Raw genomic sequence first — 22,450 nt, forward strand, 5'->3', positions numbered from 1 at the left:
AGGTGTTTGGTGAAGGTTGGGACTGTGATATTATCAAGTTGTTCCCTCAGATTAAAAATCAGATATTTTTCCTTGCAGTTGTGTGTTTGGCACAGATCCTTGAGAATGGCCTTGTGTATCTTTTTCAGCCTTTTTGGGGATAGGTCCAAATGTTTCAGCTCAATTTCCGGCCAGATTCTCTCAATCAGGCGATCGCTGATGCAGTCAGGAGTCAGGCGCTCTGTGAAGAGCTTGTATTTAGAAGAGACTTTTTCTATGGCCTGTGAAACCACCAACTGAATAACTCTGTGGACACACAACTTTTCCCCCATGTTCAGTGTTTTTGTGTTGACTCCGCCCTTCTCAGCGCTCTGACTCACCTCCTGCATTTCTAATGAGGAGGACTCTGGGGTTGCCGTGTCTTCTATCTCCGTCTTCGCCTCCGCTAATTCTTTTCTCTGCATGTCCAGTTTGTTCTGCATTTCTTTTGTGTCCTTCACCAGTTTCTGATCTTCCAGGACTTTCTCTTTTTCTTCCTCCAGATTTTCTGTCTGTGTTTTCGTGTTGACTCCGCTCTTCTCGGCGCTCTGATTCACCTCCTGCATTTCTAATGAGGAGGACTCTGGGGTTGCCGTGTCTTCTATCTCCGTCTTAGCCTCCGCTAATTCTTTTCTCTGCGTGTCCAGTTTGTTCTGCATTTCTTTTGTGTCCTTCACCAGTTTCTGGTCTTTCAGGACTTTCTCTTTTTCTTCCTCCAGATTTTCTGTCTGTGTTTTCTGATTCCACTGAGTTTCTTTCAGAGGGGCCTCGTGTTTCTGAAGCTTTGCGAGCTCAGCAGACAGACCGTCCTTCTCCTGTTTCAGGATCAGGATTTCACTGTCCCTCTGCCTGAGCTGCTCTTTCAGACGGTTCATCTCAAGGTCAAAGATGCTGGTCTTTTCCTGATCTGAACAAGTCTGTTCCTCTTTTTCTTCTCCAGCTTGGATCCCATATTGTTCCAGCTTGGTACACATCAGTGAAATTTGGGCCAACAGCTGTTTGACTTGCTGTCTGGCTGTCTTTGAATCCTCTTTTAAAAGTTGATTTTCCAACAGAGTGTTTCGAAAGGCTTTCCTAACCTGAGTAAGTTTGTCCAGAACACTTTTTGGCAGAGTGCACATAATTTTTTCTTCCTTGCCTTTCTGAAGCTGTTCAAGCTCGGCAGACAGACTGTCCTTGTCCTGTTTGAGGATCAGGATTTCACTGTCCCTCTGCTGAAGCTGCTCTTCCAGATGGTTCATCTCAAGGTCAAAGATGCTGGTCTTTTCCTGATCTGAACAAGCCTGAGCCCCTTTTTCGTTAGTGGTGCTCCTCATTTGCACTTTGCGTGACACTGACTCATCAGTGAGTTCTCCAGCTTGGATCTCATATTGGTCCAGCTTGGCACGCATCAGTGAAATTTGGGCCATCAGCTGTTTGATTTGCTGTCTAGCTTCCTTTGTATCCTCTTTTAAAAGCTGATTTTCAGACAGAGTGTTTTGGAAGGCTTTCCTAACCTTAATGAGGTCATCCAGTGTACTTTTTGGCAGAGTGCACATAAATGGTGGTTTTCCTTTCTGGTTGCTCATTTTTGACATTTAAAACAAAGCTGCTGTGTTACAATAAATCAGATATTCAGATTTGACTGAGGGTAGCAGAACAAAAGTTCATCTAGTGAATCGCTCGTGACTGTAGGTAAGAAACGTGCTTGTCTAGTGTGCAGTTTCAGCTGGCTGTTTAAGGACTTGAGTTGACTGTGACGTTATGGCCTGATTCTCTTGCCTTTCATGTTTGAAACAGGCCCCGCCCACAATAACGTTCCCTATTGGTTAATTGACGATAGGTCCCGCCCATAAAGAACAGGCTGTCAGATTTTCTGACGTCATGGCCCCATTCTCTTGGCTTTCATGTTTGAAACAGGCCCCGCCCTCCACAACGTTCCATATTGGCTCATTGAAAATAGATCCCGCCCACAAAGAACAGGCTGCCAGAGTTTTACAATTAAATTCATATTTAGAAATAATAAAATAGAAATTATTTAAAAATATATTCATTTATATTTATTATGATTCATCCCTCTTCATTTATCCGAAAACCATTTTGACCACTTACTCAAAAGCCCTTCTCTGTGGAAGAAAACCTTTATTTTCCACGCTCACTTCACTTCCATCCGCCTCTATCACGTCTTTTTGCCCACTCAGAGATTATTGCCTGTGCCCCTGTTGCTTACTCATAATAAAGTAGGAAGGAGAGTATTTCAAACCAGCAGGTGACCTGATCTATTAATGTTTTCGACACACAGTTTACTTCTAACTGCGCGATTTTTAACAATGAAAAAATTATATCTTCATTTTCTTTGTTATATATTGAAATAAGCTGAACTCTCTTGTGTTTAGAAAAGAATGCAAATTTTTAAATCAACCTTAAAACCAACCACACTGATAAAAGCTATTTGCTGTTTTAATAACGTTTAATTGTCACTGTATGAGCTTATCTTGTGTTACATCCTTAAGAGAGAGACCTGCAGCTGCCTCCTTCCTTTGGCTCCTTGTTTGTCTTTATCTGAGCATCACTTTTGCCTCCACTATGAAGCCCCTCGTAGCAACATTTAACTTTCAAGGCAGATAAAAAAAGTCTCAGTTTTGAGCGTAATCAGCTCTTAGTTATTCTGACCTCACCATAGTGCCATCTGTTCAACACGACGTCTGTGTGCAGACTCATGACCAAGGAATTAATTGTGGAGTTTAGGAATACCGGGAAACCCTTGACCCCTTTGACACTCAAGGGGGTCAACGTGGACATTGTGGAGGACTGTAAATATCTTGGAGTACACATAAACAATAAATTTGACTGGGTCAAAAACACCACTGCACTTTACAGGAAGTGCCAGTGTCGTCTCTATTTTCTGAGACACAGGAAATCATTCCTGCCTGTGGCCATCTCCCTGTACAACTCCTCCATCTAATACACTGTAAATGCTGCAATAGTTACATCCTTTTGCACATGCTCCTTCCTGCTTGGTAATGTTGCTGTCTATTTCCTGGATATATTTATTATTTGGTGATTTGTATATATTGTGCTATTCCTTATGCTCACCTAGTTACACCTACAGTGAGTTTTGTAAATCGTGCCTCTGACATATGGCCTCAATATAATAATAATTAAAAAAACTGAAACTAATAAAAAAAACTAAACAAACTGAAACAGTTTTAAACAATAAAAACTAAACTGATATAAGCAAACACAGAGAGAAAACTCACACACAGGACACACAGCTCTGTCTTCATCCTCACAGTACCAGTAAGGGACGTCTGGATGTTTTCCAAACACCACCTCTTGGTGGAACCTGGACCTGCCTTTAAAAATAACTCATCCATTTTTACAGGAAGTTACCAAACAGTTTGAATAACAAACAAAAACATTACCAAACGTTCAAAACTTTACAACACAGCACTCTGGGGGTCATTTAAACCAATTGGTATAATTATGGGATCATTTGGTAAATTGATATTTACTTTAAAGGTTTTCTGTGGTTTTAGGCTGAAGTCAGCTGCAGGGGTTCAGCACAAATTAGCAAAATTAAAATTTCAAATGCCTCGAATTAATAAATACTGATTAACTGTGCAGTCATACAAATAAACGACATGAATGTTGTCTTCTTAATTTGAACATGAACTCTGCTGCCTTTCTGTTTTCTTTCTCCAGTCACTGTCTGAGCTGTGAGGACAACATTGAGCCGGCTTCTCTTCACAGGGTGTCTTTCCAAACTTACTTCATCATTTCTCTTCAGGCGGCTTTTTCCTTTGTCTCTTATTGTCACTTTGGATTTCTTCTGTGCAATAATATTAATCCTCCATGTCTCTGATTCTTCAGATTTTTGCTTTATTCTCTAACTTTAAGAAGATGTGTTAAGGTCTTGGCAATAAAATGACAGTTTGAATACAGTAAGAGTTAAACCATAAGAGTTAAGATAACATTTCCTTCAATGTTTATTGACAAATCAAAATGCAGCCAGACTTTGATATTTTTTATTGACAGAAATAATCCAGGAGATCAATGAAATCAGGAATCTGACATTTTCATCATATTTGTTCAGCAGGTAAAAAGAGGAAATCCACAGTTAACAAGACTAAATCCTGATTGTGCTGATGTGATCTGGAATATGAAGTGAGAGTTCACAGAAACACACTGGAACAAACAGCAGCTCAACTGTACAAATGTTCAACAATTATGAAATACATGTTTCTGGTCAGTCAGAAGCAAAGAAAACCACGATTCTGTCAATGCCACAGACATTTAACTGTTTTTCAGCTCACATGTTATTAAGGGACGTCAATGGGGAATTGCTCCAATAAGACTTTTTTTAAGACACAATGGTACACTGTTGGGCCATAAATATTTCAAAAACATAAGAGCTTTCCACTTTGGCCTCCTGCCCCGGTTTCTATAGATGCACTTTATGTAACGTGCAGTATCGGCTATTTGATTGGTTGATGAAGTGCCCCCTAGGTCTCAGAGGGCCTCGCTCAGGTCAAAGGTATGCACAGCCTGGCTTTTAATAAGGATGGGGCATACTGGAACTAAAGAGGTGTTACTTAATGGTCTATAAAACTTGAAACAAGGTTCCATGATGTAAACCAAGGAGGCTTTAAAATGAACTCTAGGCTTAACATGGACCATTATACAATGTTTGTTGCAGGCCTGTTTTGGCATTGTGGATATATCATGTTAACTCTGGGGTATTTTTTTATATATATCTTTTTTTATTCGCTCAGATTAATCACAGTGCTCAAACCAATGCAGGGCACTTACACATATTGCGTCTCCCTTCGTCTTATCAGCACTGTGAATATGTAACTGCCTCACATATTGATTTCTTATCAAACGCTGCTTCAGAGACAGACTCAGGAACTGAAATCTGAGGAATAATATGAATAGTATCTGACAAAGCAAATTACACAGGACTTAGAAACAATCTGAAAAAGAAAGAATGAGCTTTAGTTTGTATGAATACAACTGAATAAATGTCCGACAGTCAACATTATTCTGCAATGACACGTTCTAAAGAAAACATGGCTGAACGTACACAGTTTGGCTTATTTTGCAACGTAATGGAGAACATGCCATAAGAAACACATTTAAATGAAACAGATAACTTAAATTATTCACAGACAGTTAAATATCAAAAGATGACATTAGGATTATTTATGAGTCAAGTCTATTTATCATTTTGAAACCATTAAAAGAGAAATTGTCACAATGCTGTTATTAGCCGATATGGATCTAAATAATTGATGAAGGAAAGGAAAGTGACATTTATCAGTGCTTGTTCATCAATGCCACATCAATTTTACACTGTTTATATATTTAAAAAACTGTTTCATGAACACCCAGTGACTTTACAACTGCTACATATTGGCAAAAAAGGCAGAAAATCAACAAAAAATGAACAAGTAAATAAAAAGATTTTAACACATTCAAAGTGAATATTAAACAAAAGAAAACAAAGATAAATGACATTTATGATTCAGTTTTGTTGTCTGTGTTTTGAAAATCATTTCTATCTCATTGTATAAATTCATGCAGGTTCTAAATCTTTCTTTCTGCAATTTCTCACATAAGAAAGAACAACAGGAGTTGCCTAAATTGAAAATAACCACAAAACAAGCTGTAACAAAAGCAAGAACGCTTCAGAGAAGAGAAAACAAAACTAAAAGAATCACAGAGACCTCACTGCAGTTTTAAACCGTAATATGATTTTTACTGTTTTATATTATCTGTTTTATTGGGTTGAGTTGAAAATCTAAGGTGTATTATGAATTGTCCCTGACAAAGCAATTTACACAGAACTTATGAATAGTCTAAGAAACAAAGAGGGAGCTTTAGTTTGTATGAATACAACTGAATAATCTTTTAGAATGTGTCATTGCAGATTATTCTAAAGAAATTATTATGTCATCGTACACAGCTTGGTTTATTTTGTCGTGATGAAGAACATAGCATAAGAATCACATTTAAGGACAATCCTTTACTTAAATTCATCACTGATTGTGAAGTATCAAAAGAAAAGAAGACACTGGGTTTATTTATTAGTCAGTTTTAGCACATTCTGAAACCAGTAAAACACACAACTGTTATAAATTTGGCAAAAAAGGAAGGGAATCCAAGAAAAATGAACAAATGGAAAAGATGGCTCATGTCAGTTTTACATGATCCAACATTTGATGCATTAATTCTGAAATTGGATTGTTAAACTTAATTTGAAAAATAAAAGAATCTGAGCTACATTTGTAATTTCATTTTGAAAGAGCTAAAATTTTATTCCTGCATTTCTCACATAAAAATGCGTTGAGAACAAAAAAAAACAAAACAAATAACCACAAAACAAGTTTTAACATAAGAAATAAAACACAAGAGAAGGGGAAAAATTCACAAAGACCACACTGAAGAAGTCCAGACGCTTTTCTTTCCAAGCTCCTTAAACCTCACTGAAGTTTTCAAAGAAATCTCAGTCTGACAGATTTTGATATCAGAGGTTTTCGCATCTCCTGCCTTTCCAACACTGAAATATGGGAAGAGTTTCTCAGTGAAAGTGTGTCTGTAAGTGTAGATCAGAGTCATGTCTTTAGGGTCATAGAAGGACACCTCCCCCCTGTCATAGTCCAGCTGGACTCTGATCCTCTGGAGACTCTTCTTCACTTTAAAAGTCTGACCAGGACCAATGTATTTTCCACTGTTATAATTTAAACACCAGATTCCACATTTTGGTGATATAAAAGATCGATTCTTGTCAAATGACTCTTTGACTAAACCTACAATCCAGTCAGGATGGTCTCCCACCTCCACCTCCCAGCTGTGTTTCCCTGAGCTGAAGCCCTCAGACCAAAATACTTCAGCATAATTTGTGTTTCTCTCTGGATTATTAGGAAGCTGCTGCTTTGTGTCTCCAAGTCTCACACTGGTCAGATCATCAGACAGATAGAGATAGGGGCTTGCAGTGTTTGGGTCCAGAATGACAGGACTGAAGTGGAGCCAGACTTTGATATTTTTTATTGACAGAAATAATCCAGGAGATCACTGAAATCAGGAATCTGACATTTCCATCATATTTGTTCAGCAGGTAAAAAGAGGAAATCCACAGTTAACAAGACTAAATCCTGATTGTGCTGATGTGATCTGGAATATGAAGTGAGAGTTCACATAAACACACTGGAACAAACAGCAGCTCAACTGTACAAATGTTCAACAATTATGAAATAAATGTTTCTGGTCAGTCAGAAGCAAAGAAAACCACGATTCTGTCAATGCCACAGACATTTAACTGTTTTTCAGCTCACATGTTATTAAGGGACGTCAATGGGGAATTGCTCCAATAAGATTTTTTTTAAGACACAATGGTACACTGTTGGGCCATAAATATTTCAAAAACATAATAGCTTTCCACTTTGGCCTCCTGCCCCAGTTTCTATAGATGCACTTTATCTAACGTGCAGTATCGGCTGTTTGATTGGTTGATGAAGTGCCCCCTAGGTCTCAGAGGGCCTCGCTCAGGTCAAAGGTATGCACAGCCTGGCTTTTAATAAGGATGGGGCATACTGGAACTAAAGAGGTGTTACTTAATGGTCTATAAAACTTGAAACAAGGTTCCATGATGTAAACCAAGGAGGCTTTAAAATGAATTCTAGGCTTAACATGGACCATTATACAATGTTTGTTGCAGGCCTGTTTTGGCATTGTGGATATATCATGTTAACTCTGGGGTATTTTTTTATATATATCTTTTTTTATTCGCTCAGATTAATCACAGTGCTCAAACCAATGCAGGGCACTTACACATATTGCGTCTCCCTTCGTCTTATCAGCACTGTGAATATGTAACTGCCTCACATATTGATTTCTTATCAAACGCTGCTTCAGAGACAGACTCAGGAACTGAAATCTGAGGAATAATATGAATAGTATCTGACAAAGCAAATTACACAGGACTTAGAAACAATCTGAAAAAGAAAGAATGAGCTTTAGTTTGTATGAATACAACTGAATAAATGTCCGACAGTCAACATTATTCTGCAATGACACGTTCTAAAGAAAACATGGCTGAACGTACACAGTTTGGCTTATTTTGCAACGTAATGGAGAACATGCCATAAGAAACACATTTAAATGAAACAGATAACTTAAATTATTCACAGACAGTTAAATATCAAAAGATGACATTAGGATTATTTATGAGTCAAGTCTATTTATCATTTTGAAACCATTAAAAGAGAAATTGTCACAATGCTGTTATTAGCCGATATGGATCTAAATAATTGATGAAGGAAAGGAAAGTGACATTTATCAGTGCTTGTTCATCAATGCCACATCAATTTTACACTGTTTATATATTTAAAAAACTGTTTCATGAACACCCAGTGACTTTACAACTGCTACATATTGGCAAAAAAGGCAGAAAATCAACAAAAAATGAACAAGTAAATAAAAAGATTTTAACACATTCAAAGTGAATATTAAACAAAAGAAAACAAAGATAAATGACATTTATGATTCAGTTTTGTTGTCTGTGTTTTGAAAATCATTTCTATCTCATTGTATAAATTCATGCAGGTTCTAAATCTTTCTTTCTGCAATTTCTCACATAAGAAAGAACAACAGGAGTTGCCTAAATTGAAAATAACCACAAAACAAGCTGTAACAAAAGCAAGAACGCTTCAGAGAAGAGAAAACAAAACTAAAAGAATCACAGAGACCTCACTGCAGTTTTAAACCGTAATATGATTTTTACTGTTTTATATTATCTGTTTTATTGGGTTGAGTTGAAAATCTAAGGTGTATTATGAATTGTCCCTGACAAAGCAATTTACACAGAACTTATGAATAGTCTAAGAAACAAAGAGGGAGCTTTAGTTTGTATGAATACAACTGAATAATCTTTTAGAATGTGTCATTGCAGATTATTCTAAAGAAATTATTATGTCATCGTACACAGCTTGGTTTATTTTGTCGTGATGAAGAACATAGCATAAGAATCACATTTAAGGACAATCCTTTACTTAAATTCATCACTGATTGTGAAGTATCAAAAGAAAAGAAGACACTGGGTTTATTTATTAGTCAGTTTTAGCACATTCTGAAACCAGTAAAACACACAACTGTTATAAATTTGGCAAAAAAGGAAGGGAATCCAAGAAAAATGAACAAATGGAAAAGATGGCTCATGTCAGTTTTACATGATCCAACATTTGATGCATTAATTCTGAAATTGGATTGTTAAACTTAATTTGAAAAATAAAAGAATCTGAGCTACATTTGTAATTTCATTTTGAAAGAGCTAAAATTTTATTCCTGCATTTCTCACATAAAAATGCGTTGAGAACAAAAAAAAACAAAACAAATAACCACAAAACAAGTTTTAACATAAGAAATAAAACACAAGAGAAGGGGAAAAATTCACAAAGACCACACTGAAGAAGTCCAGACGCTTTTCTTTCCAAGCTCCTTAAACCTCACTGAAGTTTTCAAAGAAATCTCAGTCTGACAGATTTTGATATCAGAGGTTTTCGCATCTCCTGCCTTTCCAACACTGAAATATGGGAAGAGTTTCTCAGTGAAAGTGTGTCTGTGAGTGTAGATGTGAGTCATGTCTTCAGGGTCATAGAAGGACACCTCCCCCCTGTCATAGTCCAGCTGGACTCTGATCCTCTGGAGACTCTTTTTCACTGTCACAGTCTGACCAACACCATTATTGTATTTTCCACTGTTAAGCCATAAACACCAGATTCCATATTTTGGTGAAGCAAAACGCTCTCCCTTTCTCTCAACTGACTCTTTAACTAAACCCACATTCCAGACAGGATGGTCTCCCACCTCCACCTCCCAGCTGTGTTTCCCTGAGATGAAGCCCTCAGAGCCAAAAACATTGGCATAATTAGTGTTTCTCTCTGGATTATTAGGAAGCTGCTGATTTGTGTCTCCATGTCTCACACTGGTCAGATCATCAGACAGATAGAGACAGCAGGTTGCAGTGTTTGGGTCCAGAATGACAGGACTGAAGTGGACCTTCTCCTTCATCTTCTCCCACACTCTGAAGGACAGGTTGCCCAGGTGTTTGGCCACATCTATCAGTGCTCCTGAAACCAGCTGTGGATCTGACACTGAGCTCTGGGCTCTGGCTCTGCTCTGAGTGTCTTTATAACTGCTGAGGAATGGCACGCTGTGTTTCTGCAGCTCTTCTTCAACAGCAGAGATGCTGTCTGACAGAGAGGAGATCTGCTCCTCAATCATCTTCATCTCTCTGCTGATAGTCCTCCCCTTCTGCTCCTCTTCCTCCCTCAGAGCTGCCAGTCTGGACTCCTCTTCCTCTTTCAGGAACTGCTGGAGCTTCTTGAACTCTGCTCTGATCTGCTTCTCTGTGGACAACAGCTGCTTCTTCATGTGTTCCCTCATTTCATTGTATGTTTTCTCCACTTGTTTGTATTTGTTCCTCTTGTCCTGCAGAGACTTTAAGTCAGATTTCAGCTGCTCCTTCAGGTAACTGACTGCTTCTTCTACAGGAACCACTTTGTGACTCTGGTGGAGAGAAAACTCACACACAGGACACACAGCTCTCTGCTCGTCCACACAGAACAGTTTAGGCACTTCCTCATGTTTACTGCACACCACTGTTAATTTCTTCTCTCCCTTTTCTGTCTCAGATGATCCAGATTTCTGTCTCCCAGCAAATGAATCAGCAAGTTCTTTCAGAGCAAAGTTCACATCTGGATAATCCTTTGAAGATTTTCTTTTACAAATGGGACAGTTTTTGTTTTTAGTTTGTTCCCAGAATTTCTGCAGGCAGCTTGAACAGAAGCTGTGGCTGCAGCTCAGAGACACAGGATCTCTGAACGTCTCTGAACACACATGGCAGCTCAGATAGTTTTCAAGAAGAGATCTCTCAGCCATTTGATCTTTAAGTATTTTTAACTCACCAAATTAGTGTCTCTTGAACTTTCTGATTAAAATCCTCCAAACGTGTGTTCTTAGCAGAGATCTGACTCCCTGTAATGGCGTCTCAGCTCAGTTTAAAAGTGTCGAAATTTACTTTCATTTTCACGAATCACAGTCACGTGGTAAACTGAAATGTGCATATAATATTTGTATTCGCTAGAGGGCGCTGTCACAGTAATTCAGACAGTTTCCAGGTTGTGCTTCACAAACAGATATTTCAACAAGGAGAAGGAACTGAAGATGATTTATTATATAAGAATTCAGCTATGCTATGTTGTGATCAGACTACGATGGCCCGTCAGGATGAAAGCAGGATGAAATCCCAGCTGTGACAGGAACCAGGGCCGGTGTCTTTTGTCCTCTGTGTGCTGCTGTGAGTCATGCTAGATACGTTTATAAAAATGTACATAATTGAAACTAATGAGTCTAATGTGTTGTTAGAGGGAGAATTCACTAACTTTGAAGCAGAGTTGAGTTCAGACATTTAGCATGAACCAAACTGCTCTGGTGAGTTTGTATTGATGCACATTCATTTTAGTGCTGTGCCTTGTTATACCTCAGCAACATGTTAGAATAACTGCTGTGATGTTTATAGTCAAAGGAAGAAGCTATGGTACAGACACTTAGTACCATCATCACTTTTCTGCCCCTTATCTGGTTACATAAACAAATTTAAAAAATATGAATAAAGTATAAAAAGTGTCACAAAGACTATGGCTCAGGGCAGACTGACTAAACAAATACTTTGTTTGCTTCTCCAACATGTCAGCAGGTCTGTGCTCAGGACTGAAAAACAAGATTCAGTCTGCAAAGAGGAGAAATAAAGTTTTATTAGTTTTTAATTAATAATCTACCTTCTTGCTCTCTTAATAATCTTACTGACTTTAAATTTCCAAACGCATAACAAATGATGTATTTAGAGCCAAAGTTTATGGAAAAATAAAGAAAAAAATGTTTTGTGTATTTGCAGTTTTTAGAGATGAACTGAGAAAAGTGTTTTTGCTTTACTTATTGAGTAACGGCATAACTAACATGTAATGAGTCATATATAATAATGTGAGAAAGTGGTGTTGCGACCCGTCAGGCAATAACATGAGTGAGGCACTCGCTTCCCCCCCCAAGACCCAAGCAGCCACAGGAAACAAATCCTTTAGTTTCAATGTGATTTATTCACAATGTGAAAAAAAAAAAAGGAACCAAAACGGGAGTGTCAACACTTCAGGGTGAGCCAAGGCCAAAACAATAAACAAAACAAATCTACACAAATCCCGCACCCCTGACCTTACCAAAACAAAGTCAAAAATAAAGACAGAGTCTAACCTCCTTAACTAACTCAAAACAGGAGAAAACGGGTGATCAAAAGAAACGGCAGCTCATCCCTACCCACTCCACTTCCACAACTCTCAAGCGCACTGCAGCCAGCGGCTGCCACAGGAAGACTGCTGGGTCGTGAGGAGAAACACGAAGACCTCTCCCGTTGTAGCGCCCCAGCCTCCTTTTAATGGGCGGGTCCTCCAGCTGGAACCAGTCACGTCGGTGCAGTGTATCCATGCACCAATCGGAGCAGGGCCCTGGCACAGCTAAATTAACAAAAAGACATAACACCTGCACAAAACAAACTCAGGAACATGAAAGTTCGTAACACCCCCTTCCATAAGAATTAAACAAGCCTCCCATTGTTTAATTCCCAAACTATGAAATTGCTCTCCACACGGCGTCAGCGATGACATTTTCCGTCCCTTTCTTATGTTTGATTTGCAGGTTAAAATCTTGGAAAAGAAGGGACCAACGCATAAGTCTCTGATTTGAGTTTTGCATCTGGGAGAGAAACACCAATGGATTGTGGTCAGTGAATACTTGAACAGGGATAGAGCTGGATCCGATATATACCTCGAAATGCTGCAGGGCTAACAACAAGGCAAGGGCTTCCTTTTCAGTAGTGCTGTAGTTAATCTGATGTTTGTTGAACTTTTTGGAAAAATAACAAATTGGGCGATCCACGCCGCGATGGTCTTCATGCATAAGGACAGCTCCTGCACCAGACGCACTAGCGTCAACCTCGAGCTTGAAAGGGGACATGAAGTTAGGTGCCGTAAGAACAGGGGAACTGCACAGTAATGCTTTCGCAGACTGGAAAGTAGTCTGACAAACAGGCGTCCACACAAAAGGCTTCACCGGACTGATCAAATCGGTGAGAGGAGAGACAACAGTGACAAAGTTCTTACAAAAACCTCGGTAATAACCACACATTCCTAGAAATCGGCGCAGCGCTCTTCTCGTTTGTGGGACTGGAAACTCAACGATCGCCTGTATTTTCGCAGTCACCGGCAGTACTTGTCCCTGACCCACCTGTTTTCCCAGATATGTGATGGTGGCTCTGCCAAATTCACATTTGGCGAGGTTTAGTGTAAACGAGGCTTTCTGAAAACGGCTGAAAACGAGAGAGTGTTTGTAAGTGGTCAGACCAGGTGGATGAGTAAATGACAACATCATCCAAGTAGGCATCGCAGTTATTCACGCCTGCCAGTACTTTGGCCATAAGGCGCTGGAAAGTAGCGGGTGCATTACGCAACCCAAACGGCATAACCGTGTACTGGAGAAAATGGTCTGGCGTGACAAAAGCAGATATTTCAGATGCTCTGGGAGTTAAAGGTACTTGCCAGTAACCTTTTAACAGATCAAGTTTGGTTACAAAAGATGCCGATCCCACTCTAACAATACAATCCTCCATTCTAGGAAGAGGAAATGAATCAGGTTTGGTAACAGCGTTAACTTTCCTGTAATCATTACAAAACCGAGGGGTGTTGTCAGATTTTGGTTCCTCGAGTGATACGATTTTAACATATTAATATGACAAACCCTAGACTTTCTCCGGCGGTCTGGATCACATAATTGTTGTCACTGAGTTTCTGTTCCACCACATATGGGCCAGCGAACTGGGCTAACAAACTGGACCCTACCACAGGCAGCAACACCAATACTTTCTCGCCCGGCTGGAAACTTCTGCAAACAGCCTTTTTATCATAGCGAGCTTTCATTTTAGCCTGCGTATGTGACAGACTTTCACGAGCTAACTGACATGCAAGGTGGAGTTTTTCCCGAAGTCCGCTAACATAATCCAGGACATTATGCTGATGTGACCAAGTGGTCGGCGGGGTTAGATAAAAAGTAATAAAATGACAACGCCACCTAGGGGAATTTCACCCCCAGGAAATATATTCAAGAAAAATAGATAAAAATAAATATATAAAAGGAGACCGCACAGAGTCAAGGATGCGCACTGAGGCAGGTTGGCTCCAATATTAAAACAGTTTATTTATAGGAAAAATAAATGAAATATTAAAACCCAAGATGTAGCGTCATTGTTGACAGTGTCCTAAAGTGAAAATAAAACAATCAGGGAACTTGGACTTACCAGCAGCCGTGAACCCAAAAGAAAATCACACAAAAAAGAAAATCACTGCAGCCCACCCGGTGCTGAACAAAAGAAAGTGTGAAAACGACCCACCACCTGAGGTCCCAGGGCCACTGGCACGTCCTCCGTTCACTGAAATAAAACACAGAAAAATACGTTAAAAGAATAAAAGGACACTGAGCGTCAGGCTCGCTACAGATCATAAAAAACTAAAACACACTTTAATAAAAGGAAACACACACACACACACACGAAGGCTTATACCCCACGGGTCAAACTACCACTCGTGCTGGCAGTAATTATCCTCAATCGCAAGCCGGTCTGGCTCCTCACCGGCTGAGACCGGCAACCGAGGCGATTTAAAGTCCCAGCACGACACTCGGGCAGAGGGTCGCTTCAGCCCGATCACAGGAGCGTGATCGAGCACCTCTCTCCGCAACGCCGGAATAAAACCAACTGCCGTGCTACAACGGGCCGCAAAACTATTAACACAAATTCCAGTGCTCGGAGGGAAGCTGAGGTTAAGCGAGAGCGTACCTGTAGCTGTCATATGATTGACTCCTGCTGATCAGTCCGTTGCAGTGGGCCAGCATTTACTGCTGCTTTGTGCTGAATGCATGGGAGGAATGATCCAACACAAACACCGGCTTGCTTTATACGGGCTAACGCCACCCTGCAATCAATATGCAGGTGGGCTCCCAATCAATCTAGCTGCGCGGCGAAGAGAGCGAGCGCAGGAGAGAGCGAGCGAGAGAGAAAAAGAGAGGCGAGTAGCCCATCTGGCCACACTGAGTTTCAGAAGTTTCTGACAACCACTCCTCCTTCAGAAGCCGGAGGGGACCGCGGACCACATGTCCAAACACCAGATCCATCGGACTGAATCCCAAGGATTCCTGAGTGGTCTCCCCGACGGCAAACAACAATAACGGCAGACCCTCATCCCATTCTCTACCCGACTCTGCGCAGAACTTGCGCAGCATAGCTTTGAGGGTCTGATGGAATCTCTCCAGAGCACCTTGACTTTCCGGGTGGTATGGACTGGATTTTACATGTTTTATGTGCAACTCCTCCACAACCTGTGCAAACACTTTTGAAGTAAAATTCGTTCCTTGGTCTGTTTGAATAACCTTTGGAAGCCCGAAAGTAGAGAAAAACTTAATTAGTGCTTTTATTACCGGTTTTGCTTTCAGCGTGAGTAGTGGAATTGCCTCCGGGAACCTTGCTGCTGAACACATTATTGTAAGTATGTATTTGTGTCCGGATTTAGTTTTTGGCAGGGGACCCACACAATCCAATATTACTTTTTCAAACGGCTCACCTATTACTGGAATAGGATGTAATGGAGCAGGTGGGATTGGTCTGTTAGGTTTCCCCGCCATCTGACATGTGGTACAGGTACGGCAATATGCCACCACATCAGCTTTCAGCCCCGGCCAAAAGAAGTTGCGCAACACCCGATGATACGTTTTGTTCACCCCGAGATGTCCAGCCATGCTGGCATCATGCGCTAAGCTAAGCACCTGCCCTCGATGTGGCTTCGGCACCACCACCTGCGTAGCACCAGGCAAACCACTACGGTCAGGGGACCACCTTCTCATAAGAACTCCGTCTTGCACAAAAAAAAGAAGTGGGGGGATTTACTTTCTGCACTCGCGGCTGCGGATATAAAACAGGGAGCCAGTGATGAGTCCTTCTGCTGAGCGGTTATCAGTGCACCCCTATTCAACTTTTCATCCAACTCTGGATGTTCAGTTTTGTCACATCATTGCCGCTTCTTATTCTGCCACTCTCACAGCTGGGAGACTTTCTTTCATCTAGCGTCGCCATAAATGTGTCAGCGACATCCATAACGTCGTCAAATTTGCGCGATTGCGCACGAGTAATAGCACAAACAGGAAACACACTTGATATAGGGGTGGCAGCATCAGTAACAGAAGCAACAGGCGTTTCCACCACTTCAGGCGGTGGAAAAACTGTCCCACCAGCCAAGTCATTTCCCAGAATAAATTAAACCCCTTTAATAGGCAACTGGGAACTCACGGCAACTTTAACATGCCCCGTTATTACGGGCGAATGCAAATGCACCTTGTGTAGCGTCGCCCGAAGAACGATCATCTTAATCCCCCAAACTAACACATCTGAATCACAAGCAGTTTTATCTGACAATGGCAGTACACTGTCCAACATAAATGACTGATGCGCACCTGTGTCCCGAAGAATAGTAACAGGCACTTTATCCCTCTCTTCTCCCGTCACAGAAACAAAGCCTTTGGTGATAAATGGTTTAAAACGTGGCTCTATTTCAGCATCCGCATGGTGCAAATCACGGGTGGAATGCATTTTAGGCGAAGGGACAACCTTAATAAGACCTACGCCGGCTGGATTTTTAGAGCCTTTGCGCTGCTCCTTCTTCCGGAGCGCAGGACAGACAGCGATCAGATGTCCGGTTCGCGACAATAAAAACAGTCGCGATTACCACCATCCTCCTGTCTATCCTTCAGTCCTACCTTTGGTGATCTTATCTTCCTCTCCTGTCCCACCCTGATAGTTTGTGCGACAGCGGCTGAAAATATAGTTTTGTGAGTGAGAGTAAACTCATCAGCCATCACTGCCGCTTTAGCAAGTGACGTCACCTTTTGCTGATTCAGATAAATGACTACTTGGTCCGGCAAACATTTTTTGAATTCCTCTAACAAAAGAAGCTCTTTCAGCACCTCGAGATCCTTTACTTTACTGGCCTGCAACCATCGTTCAAATAAGCGGCTCTTTTCACGGGCAAACTCCACAAATGTCTGATAGCAGTTTTTTCACACTTCCTAAATTTTTGACGGTAGGCTTCTGGGACAAGCTCATATGCCTGCAACACAGTCTTCTTCATGATGTCATAATCCAGGCTATCTTCAATTGATAAACTGGTACACACCTCCTGGGCTTTGCCGACCAGTTTGCATTGCAATAGCAGTGGCCAAAACTCCTTCGGCCAGCTTAACGCGGCCGCTATACGCTCAAAAGCGTTAAAACAGGAGCCCACTTCGGCCTCAAGAAATGGGGGAACCAGTTTAACGTGCTTAGTGATGTCAAAACCTGTTGAGACAGCGGTGGAGGTACTAGGATGACTAGAGGCAGATGTGGAGGGCTTTCGCTCCAGCTCCAAAGCTCTGACACGGAGGTGCATTGCTTGTACCTCAAGCTCTTTAGCACGGGTTTCCACCTCCCTTATACGGAGGGTCAAACGGAGATCCTCCGTAGACCGCCCCGCCAGGGGTTCCCCGGCCGTACCAGACTCAGCTGCATCAGACTCCACCTCAGCAGCATCAGAGTCCACCTCAGCCGGGAGCACGTTAACAGGCCCGGCTCAGCCTCCGGAGCCACCTTCACACCCCCGCCGCCAGGCTGCTCTACAGCTGCCTTCGGGGCAGGAAGGATGCCTCGCTCCACCAGCCCTGCACACAAAGCGTCCTTAACCTCCGCTTTGCGGGCACTATAGGACACTTGAACATCATAAAAACTAGCAATAATGAGCAAATCAGCTTTCCTGCACTTCACTATTTTATCCCATGAAGGCGAGGTAACAAACTCATCCAAAGAAAACTGCATAATCCCACACACCTACTATCCCCACACCAAGAAAACTGCCAAACAGACCAAAACCACAGAACGAGCCCCCAATTCATGTTACGACCTGTCTAGGGCCAGGCAATAACATGAGTGAGGCACTTGCTAAATTAACATAAAAAGACATAACACCTGCACAAAACAAACACATGAACATGCAAGTTCGTAACAGTACCATCATCACCTTCCTGCCCCTTATCTGGGTATAAAAAGTGTCACAAAGACTATGGCTCAGGGCAGACTGACTAAACAAATACTTTGTTTGCTTCTCCAACATGTCAGCAGGTCTGTGCTCAGGACTGAAAAACAAGATTCAGTCTGCAAAGAGGAGAAATAAAGTTTTTTTAGTTTTTAATTAATAATCTACCTTCTTGCTCTCTTAATAATCTTACTGACTTTAAATTTCCAAACGCATAACAAATTATGTATTTAGAGCCAAAGTTTATGGAAATACTCAAGAAAAAATGTTTTATTTGTGTATTTGCAGTTTTTAGAGATGAACTGACAAAAGTGTTTTTGCTTTACTTATTGAGTAACGGCACAACTAACATGTAATGAGTCATATATAATAAAAATGTGAGAAAGTGGAAATAAAATGTTGGAAAAACATTTTTACCAGAGAAGAAAATAAGAACTTTGTCTTGTGACTAAATATAATATGCAAATAAATACCAATATTATAAAGTTGGACCTTCATCAAACATCTCTGCAGCTTTAAATTTACTGTTAAACAACATAAGTTAGAGTTTATAAAGATGCAGATCAGGTGTGAGAATGTAAACTTTATCCATGATTACATTTGATTTCTGCCTGGTAATGTTTCACACTGAGGATCAGACCAAAGTGAGAATCAGTGACTCCATCAAAACAAACTGCACAAGTCTTCTCTGATATGCAGTTTAAGAGAGTTGAGGTTAAATGTGAATGCAGGTCTGAAAATAAAAATAAAAATTTTAAATGTAGTTGCTTAAAATAAACTGAATTTTATAAAATCTGATTATGATTATTTCAAGAAAACAGCTTCAGCACAACAAGAATATTTACAAACCAACAGAAGCAAATAATCTTTTATTCTAAGGAGTCAGTTAAATATAAAAAGAACAATGAAAGTGAGTTTCCATGTTAAATAAAACTAAACTAATGACTGAATGTGTCTAAAAAGCTGATTTTCAGTCAAACACAACAACAACAGAATCACTGAATTTGATTTATTTCACTTCACAGACACATTTTGTGATTTTCAATAATCAAAGAAACCAGTTAAAGAATAACATTGAAGTTTCAAAATCAAATTTAAAACCTGATTATAAATCATCAGAAGATCCAGAAATCATTCAAACGTTAAGCGACGTCTGCTGCTGATTGCAGTTAAAAATAACACAAGAAAGACGATTTTTAATCCAATCAATCTTAGTTACACTGATGAGACAGTTTCAGAACTTAGAAGTCGTTTCTTTGAATTTGGAAAACTTTAAAGTAGATGTGTTACTATAAAATGTTATTTAACTGAAAACAAGATGCTGACAATCAGGAAAATTAAGATCTTGTAGTTTTAAAGTTGACTCTTGCTGATGTGACACAAGTTTAATCATTAATCCTTCTTTAAGAAGTGTCACAGTTTACTGTTCACACTCAACAACTTTGAAAAGCAAAGAAATCATCATTCAGATTTTAAAATGATCAAAATATTTACATGAACAACATCAGAAATAGTCTGAAAATATTAATTTAAAAGAAACAAGAATATAAAAAGCAAAAGGTTTTTTTTACAGAAACTCGAGTGGCTCACAAGATTTTCACTTGAAAAAGTTTCTTTGGTTTTCAATGAATTGCTAATAGTTTCATTAATTCAACAAAATAAAATAAAACCTGATAATGAAGTTAAACAATTTGATTAATAATTTCACTAAAATTAAGCTGCTGCTGGACTTAAAAAAAAAACATAAAAAAAAAAAACAACAACAACAAAACAAAAAAAACAGTGAAAATAAAGAATCACTTTACAATCAAATCTCAGTCTGACCGATTTTGATATCAGAGGTTTTGGCGTCTCCTGCCTTTCCAACAGTGAAAATATGGGAAGAGTTTCTCAGTGAAAGTGTCTCTGTAAGCGCAGATCAGAGTCATGTCTTCAGGGTCATAGAAGGACACCTCCCCCCTGTCATAGTCCAGCTGGACTCTGATCCTCTGGAGACTCTTCTTCACTTGTCACAGTCTGACCAACACCATTAGTGTATTTTCCACTTTTATGCCTTAAACACCAGATTCCATATTTAGGTGAAGACGAAAGCTCTCCCTTCCTGTCAACTGACTCTTTAACTAAACCTATAATCCAGGCAGGATGGTCTCCCACCTCCACCTCCCAGCTGTGTTTCCCTGAGCTGAAGCCCTCAGAGCCAAAAACAGTGGCATACTTAGTGTTTCTCTCTGGATTATCAGGAAGCTGCTGATTTGTGTCTCCTCGTCTCACACTGGTCAGATCATCAGACAGATAGAGACGGCGGTTTGCAGTGTTTGGGTCCAGAATGACAGGACTGAAGTGGACCTTCTCCTTCATCTTCTCCCACACTCTGAAGGACAGGTTGCCCAGGTGTTTGGCCACATCTATCAGTGCTCCTGAGACCAGCTGTGGATCTGACACTGAGCTCTGGGCTCTGGCTCTGCTCTGAGTGTCTTTATAACTGCTGAGGAATGGCACGCTGTGTTTCTGCAGCTCTTCTTCAACAGCAGAGATGCTGTCTGACAGAGAGGAGATCTGCTCCTCAATCATCTTCATCTCTCTGCTGATAGTCCTCCCCTTCTGCTCCTCTTCCTCCCTCAGAGCTGCCAGTCTGGACTCCTCTTCCTCTTTCAGGAACTGCTGGAGCTTCTTGAACTCTGCTCTGATCTGCCTCTCTGTGGACAACAGCTGCTTCTTCATGTGTTCCCTCATTTCATTGTATGTTTCCTCCACTTGTTTGTATTTGTTCCTCTTGTCCTGCAGAGACTTTAAGTCAGATTTCAGCTGCTCCTTCAGGTCACTGACTGCTTCTTCTACAGGAACCACTTTGTGACTCTGGTGGAGAGAAAACTCACACACAGGACACACAGCTCTGTCTTCATCCTCACAGTACCAGTAAGGGACGTCTGGATGTTTATCACACACCACCTCCTCCTTCTCTTCCTCCTTTTCTTTTTCTGTCTCAGGTGAGCTCTCACTGTGTCTCTTAGCAAAGGAGTCAGCAAGATCTTTGAGAGAAACGTTTATAGATGTTTCCTCCCTTGAAGATTTTCTTTTACAAATGGGACAGTTTTTGTTTTTAGTTTGTTCCCAGAATTTCTGCAGGCAGCTTGAACAGAAGCTGTGGCTGCAGCTCAGAGACACAGGATCTCTGAAAGTCTCTGAACACACATGGCAGCTCAGGAAATCTTCAAAAAGAGCTCTCTCAGCCATCCGTGATAATATCAGATAACTTAAAGGACAAGACTCACCGAAAATACAGTCCCTTTGACTTTTGAACTAAATTGTATTCGTCCGTACAGATCCCAACCTTTACTGTAATGCGTTCCCGTCGGATCGACAAAGTGAATCTTTAGGTTTCATTTACTCTTTTATGGGTGGAGCTGATATCAATGACCCTGCCATTTCACTCTGTCACCACTAGGTGGTGCAGTTACTCACAGTGTTAAAGAAATACTGCATAGACATGCTGTGTCTGTGAAGTTGTGCAGAAATACTGATCATTTACGCTGCTGTTTTAAAGGCAGGTTATACACTGAGCAGGTCAACAATCTGTGGCAGGGCTAACATATAGAGACAATTAGCTAATTTAGGATAATCAGCTAACCTAACTTGCTTGTGTTTGAACTGTGGGAGGAAGCCAGATTCCTCAGATTGAACCCGCAGAGACACAGGAAGAACATCTAACCTCTGCAGAGAAAATCCCCACCCTGAATTTAAACCCAGGACCATCTTGCTGTGAGGTGTGTCATGTTCAGAATTGTCAGAAACATTAATCGTTTAAAAGATTTAATTTTCTTTGGCAGTTGAAATTACAAGTTACCGCGCTGGACCGTGGTGTGAAACAACAGTCTGCCTCACACTAAGGTTATCCCTGAAACGGGCTGTGCAGCTTTTATACTTTGACAATAACAAACAATTATTATCTTCTCCCAGCACCCCTCTTGATGGCTCCCTTCCAATCCACTCCGTTCAGTCCAACCTCGCCTCGTATCTGCTCCTCCTGGAATCAGAAAGACAGAGAAGAAAGAGAAAGACAGAAGAAAAACAACCCTACGTAGCCTTGATTATCTAATATTGTCTAATATTGTCCCTCAGCTGATTTTAAGCTGATTTTAAGACCCAGTTCAGGACATCTTGTTTGGACTGTTTGGACTTCCTGACCCAGAGAGACTTATTGTAACCATATTGTAACCATTATCAGCAAAAAAAGGACC

The 22,450-nt window shown here is 40.6% G+C and overlaps 1 protein-coding gene and 1 pseudogene across 1 annotated transcript; both read right to left on the bottom strand.

Moving 5' to 3' along the window:
* Positions 1 to 4,789: 4,789 nt before the first annotated feature.
* Positions 4,790 to 11,157, bottom strand: LOC146506302 (E3 ubiquitin-protein ligase TRIM7-like). The gene is made up of 2 exons (XM_085180840.1): positions 9,452 to 11,157; positions 4,790 to 7,057 (listed from the first exon to the last, which is right to left on the bottom strand). The coding sequence occupies exons 1-2, from the start codon at positions 10,936 to 10,938 to the stop codon at positions 6,427 to 6,429; spliced, it is 2,118 nt and encodes a 705-aa protein (XP_085036966.1). The 5' UTR covers positions 10,939 to 11,157; the 3' UTR covers positions 4,790 to 6,426.
* Positions 11,158 to 19,764: 8,607 nt separating this feature from the next.
* On the bottom strand, positions 19,765 to 21,998 carry LOC146506303 (nuclear factor 7, brain-like; annotated as a pseudogene).
* Between the last annotated feature and the right edge of the window lie 452 nt (positions 21,999 to 22,450).

This window comes from Neolamprologus multifasciatus, chromosome 12, assembly GCF_963576455.1.
Source record: "Neolamprologus multifasciatus chromosome 12, fNeoMul1.2, whole genome shotgun sequence".
NCBI classification, from domain to species: domain Eukaryota; kingdom Metazoa; phylum Chordata; class Actinopteri; order Cichliformes; family Cichlidae; genus Neolamprologus; species Neolamprologus multifasciatus.

What these genes read in the sequence shown, in the direction of transcription:
- LOC146506302 (XM_085180840.1), bottom strand. Translation starts at nt 10,938, where the DNA reads ATGGCTGAGAGATCTCTTCTTGAAAACTATCTGAGCTGCCATGTGTGT. An exon ending in ACTTCTTCAGTGTGGTCTTT is followed by an intron (nt 7,058 to 9,451) that starts GTGAATTTTTCC and finishes TCCTGGATTATT; the next exon opens with TCTGTCAATAAAAAATATCA.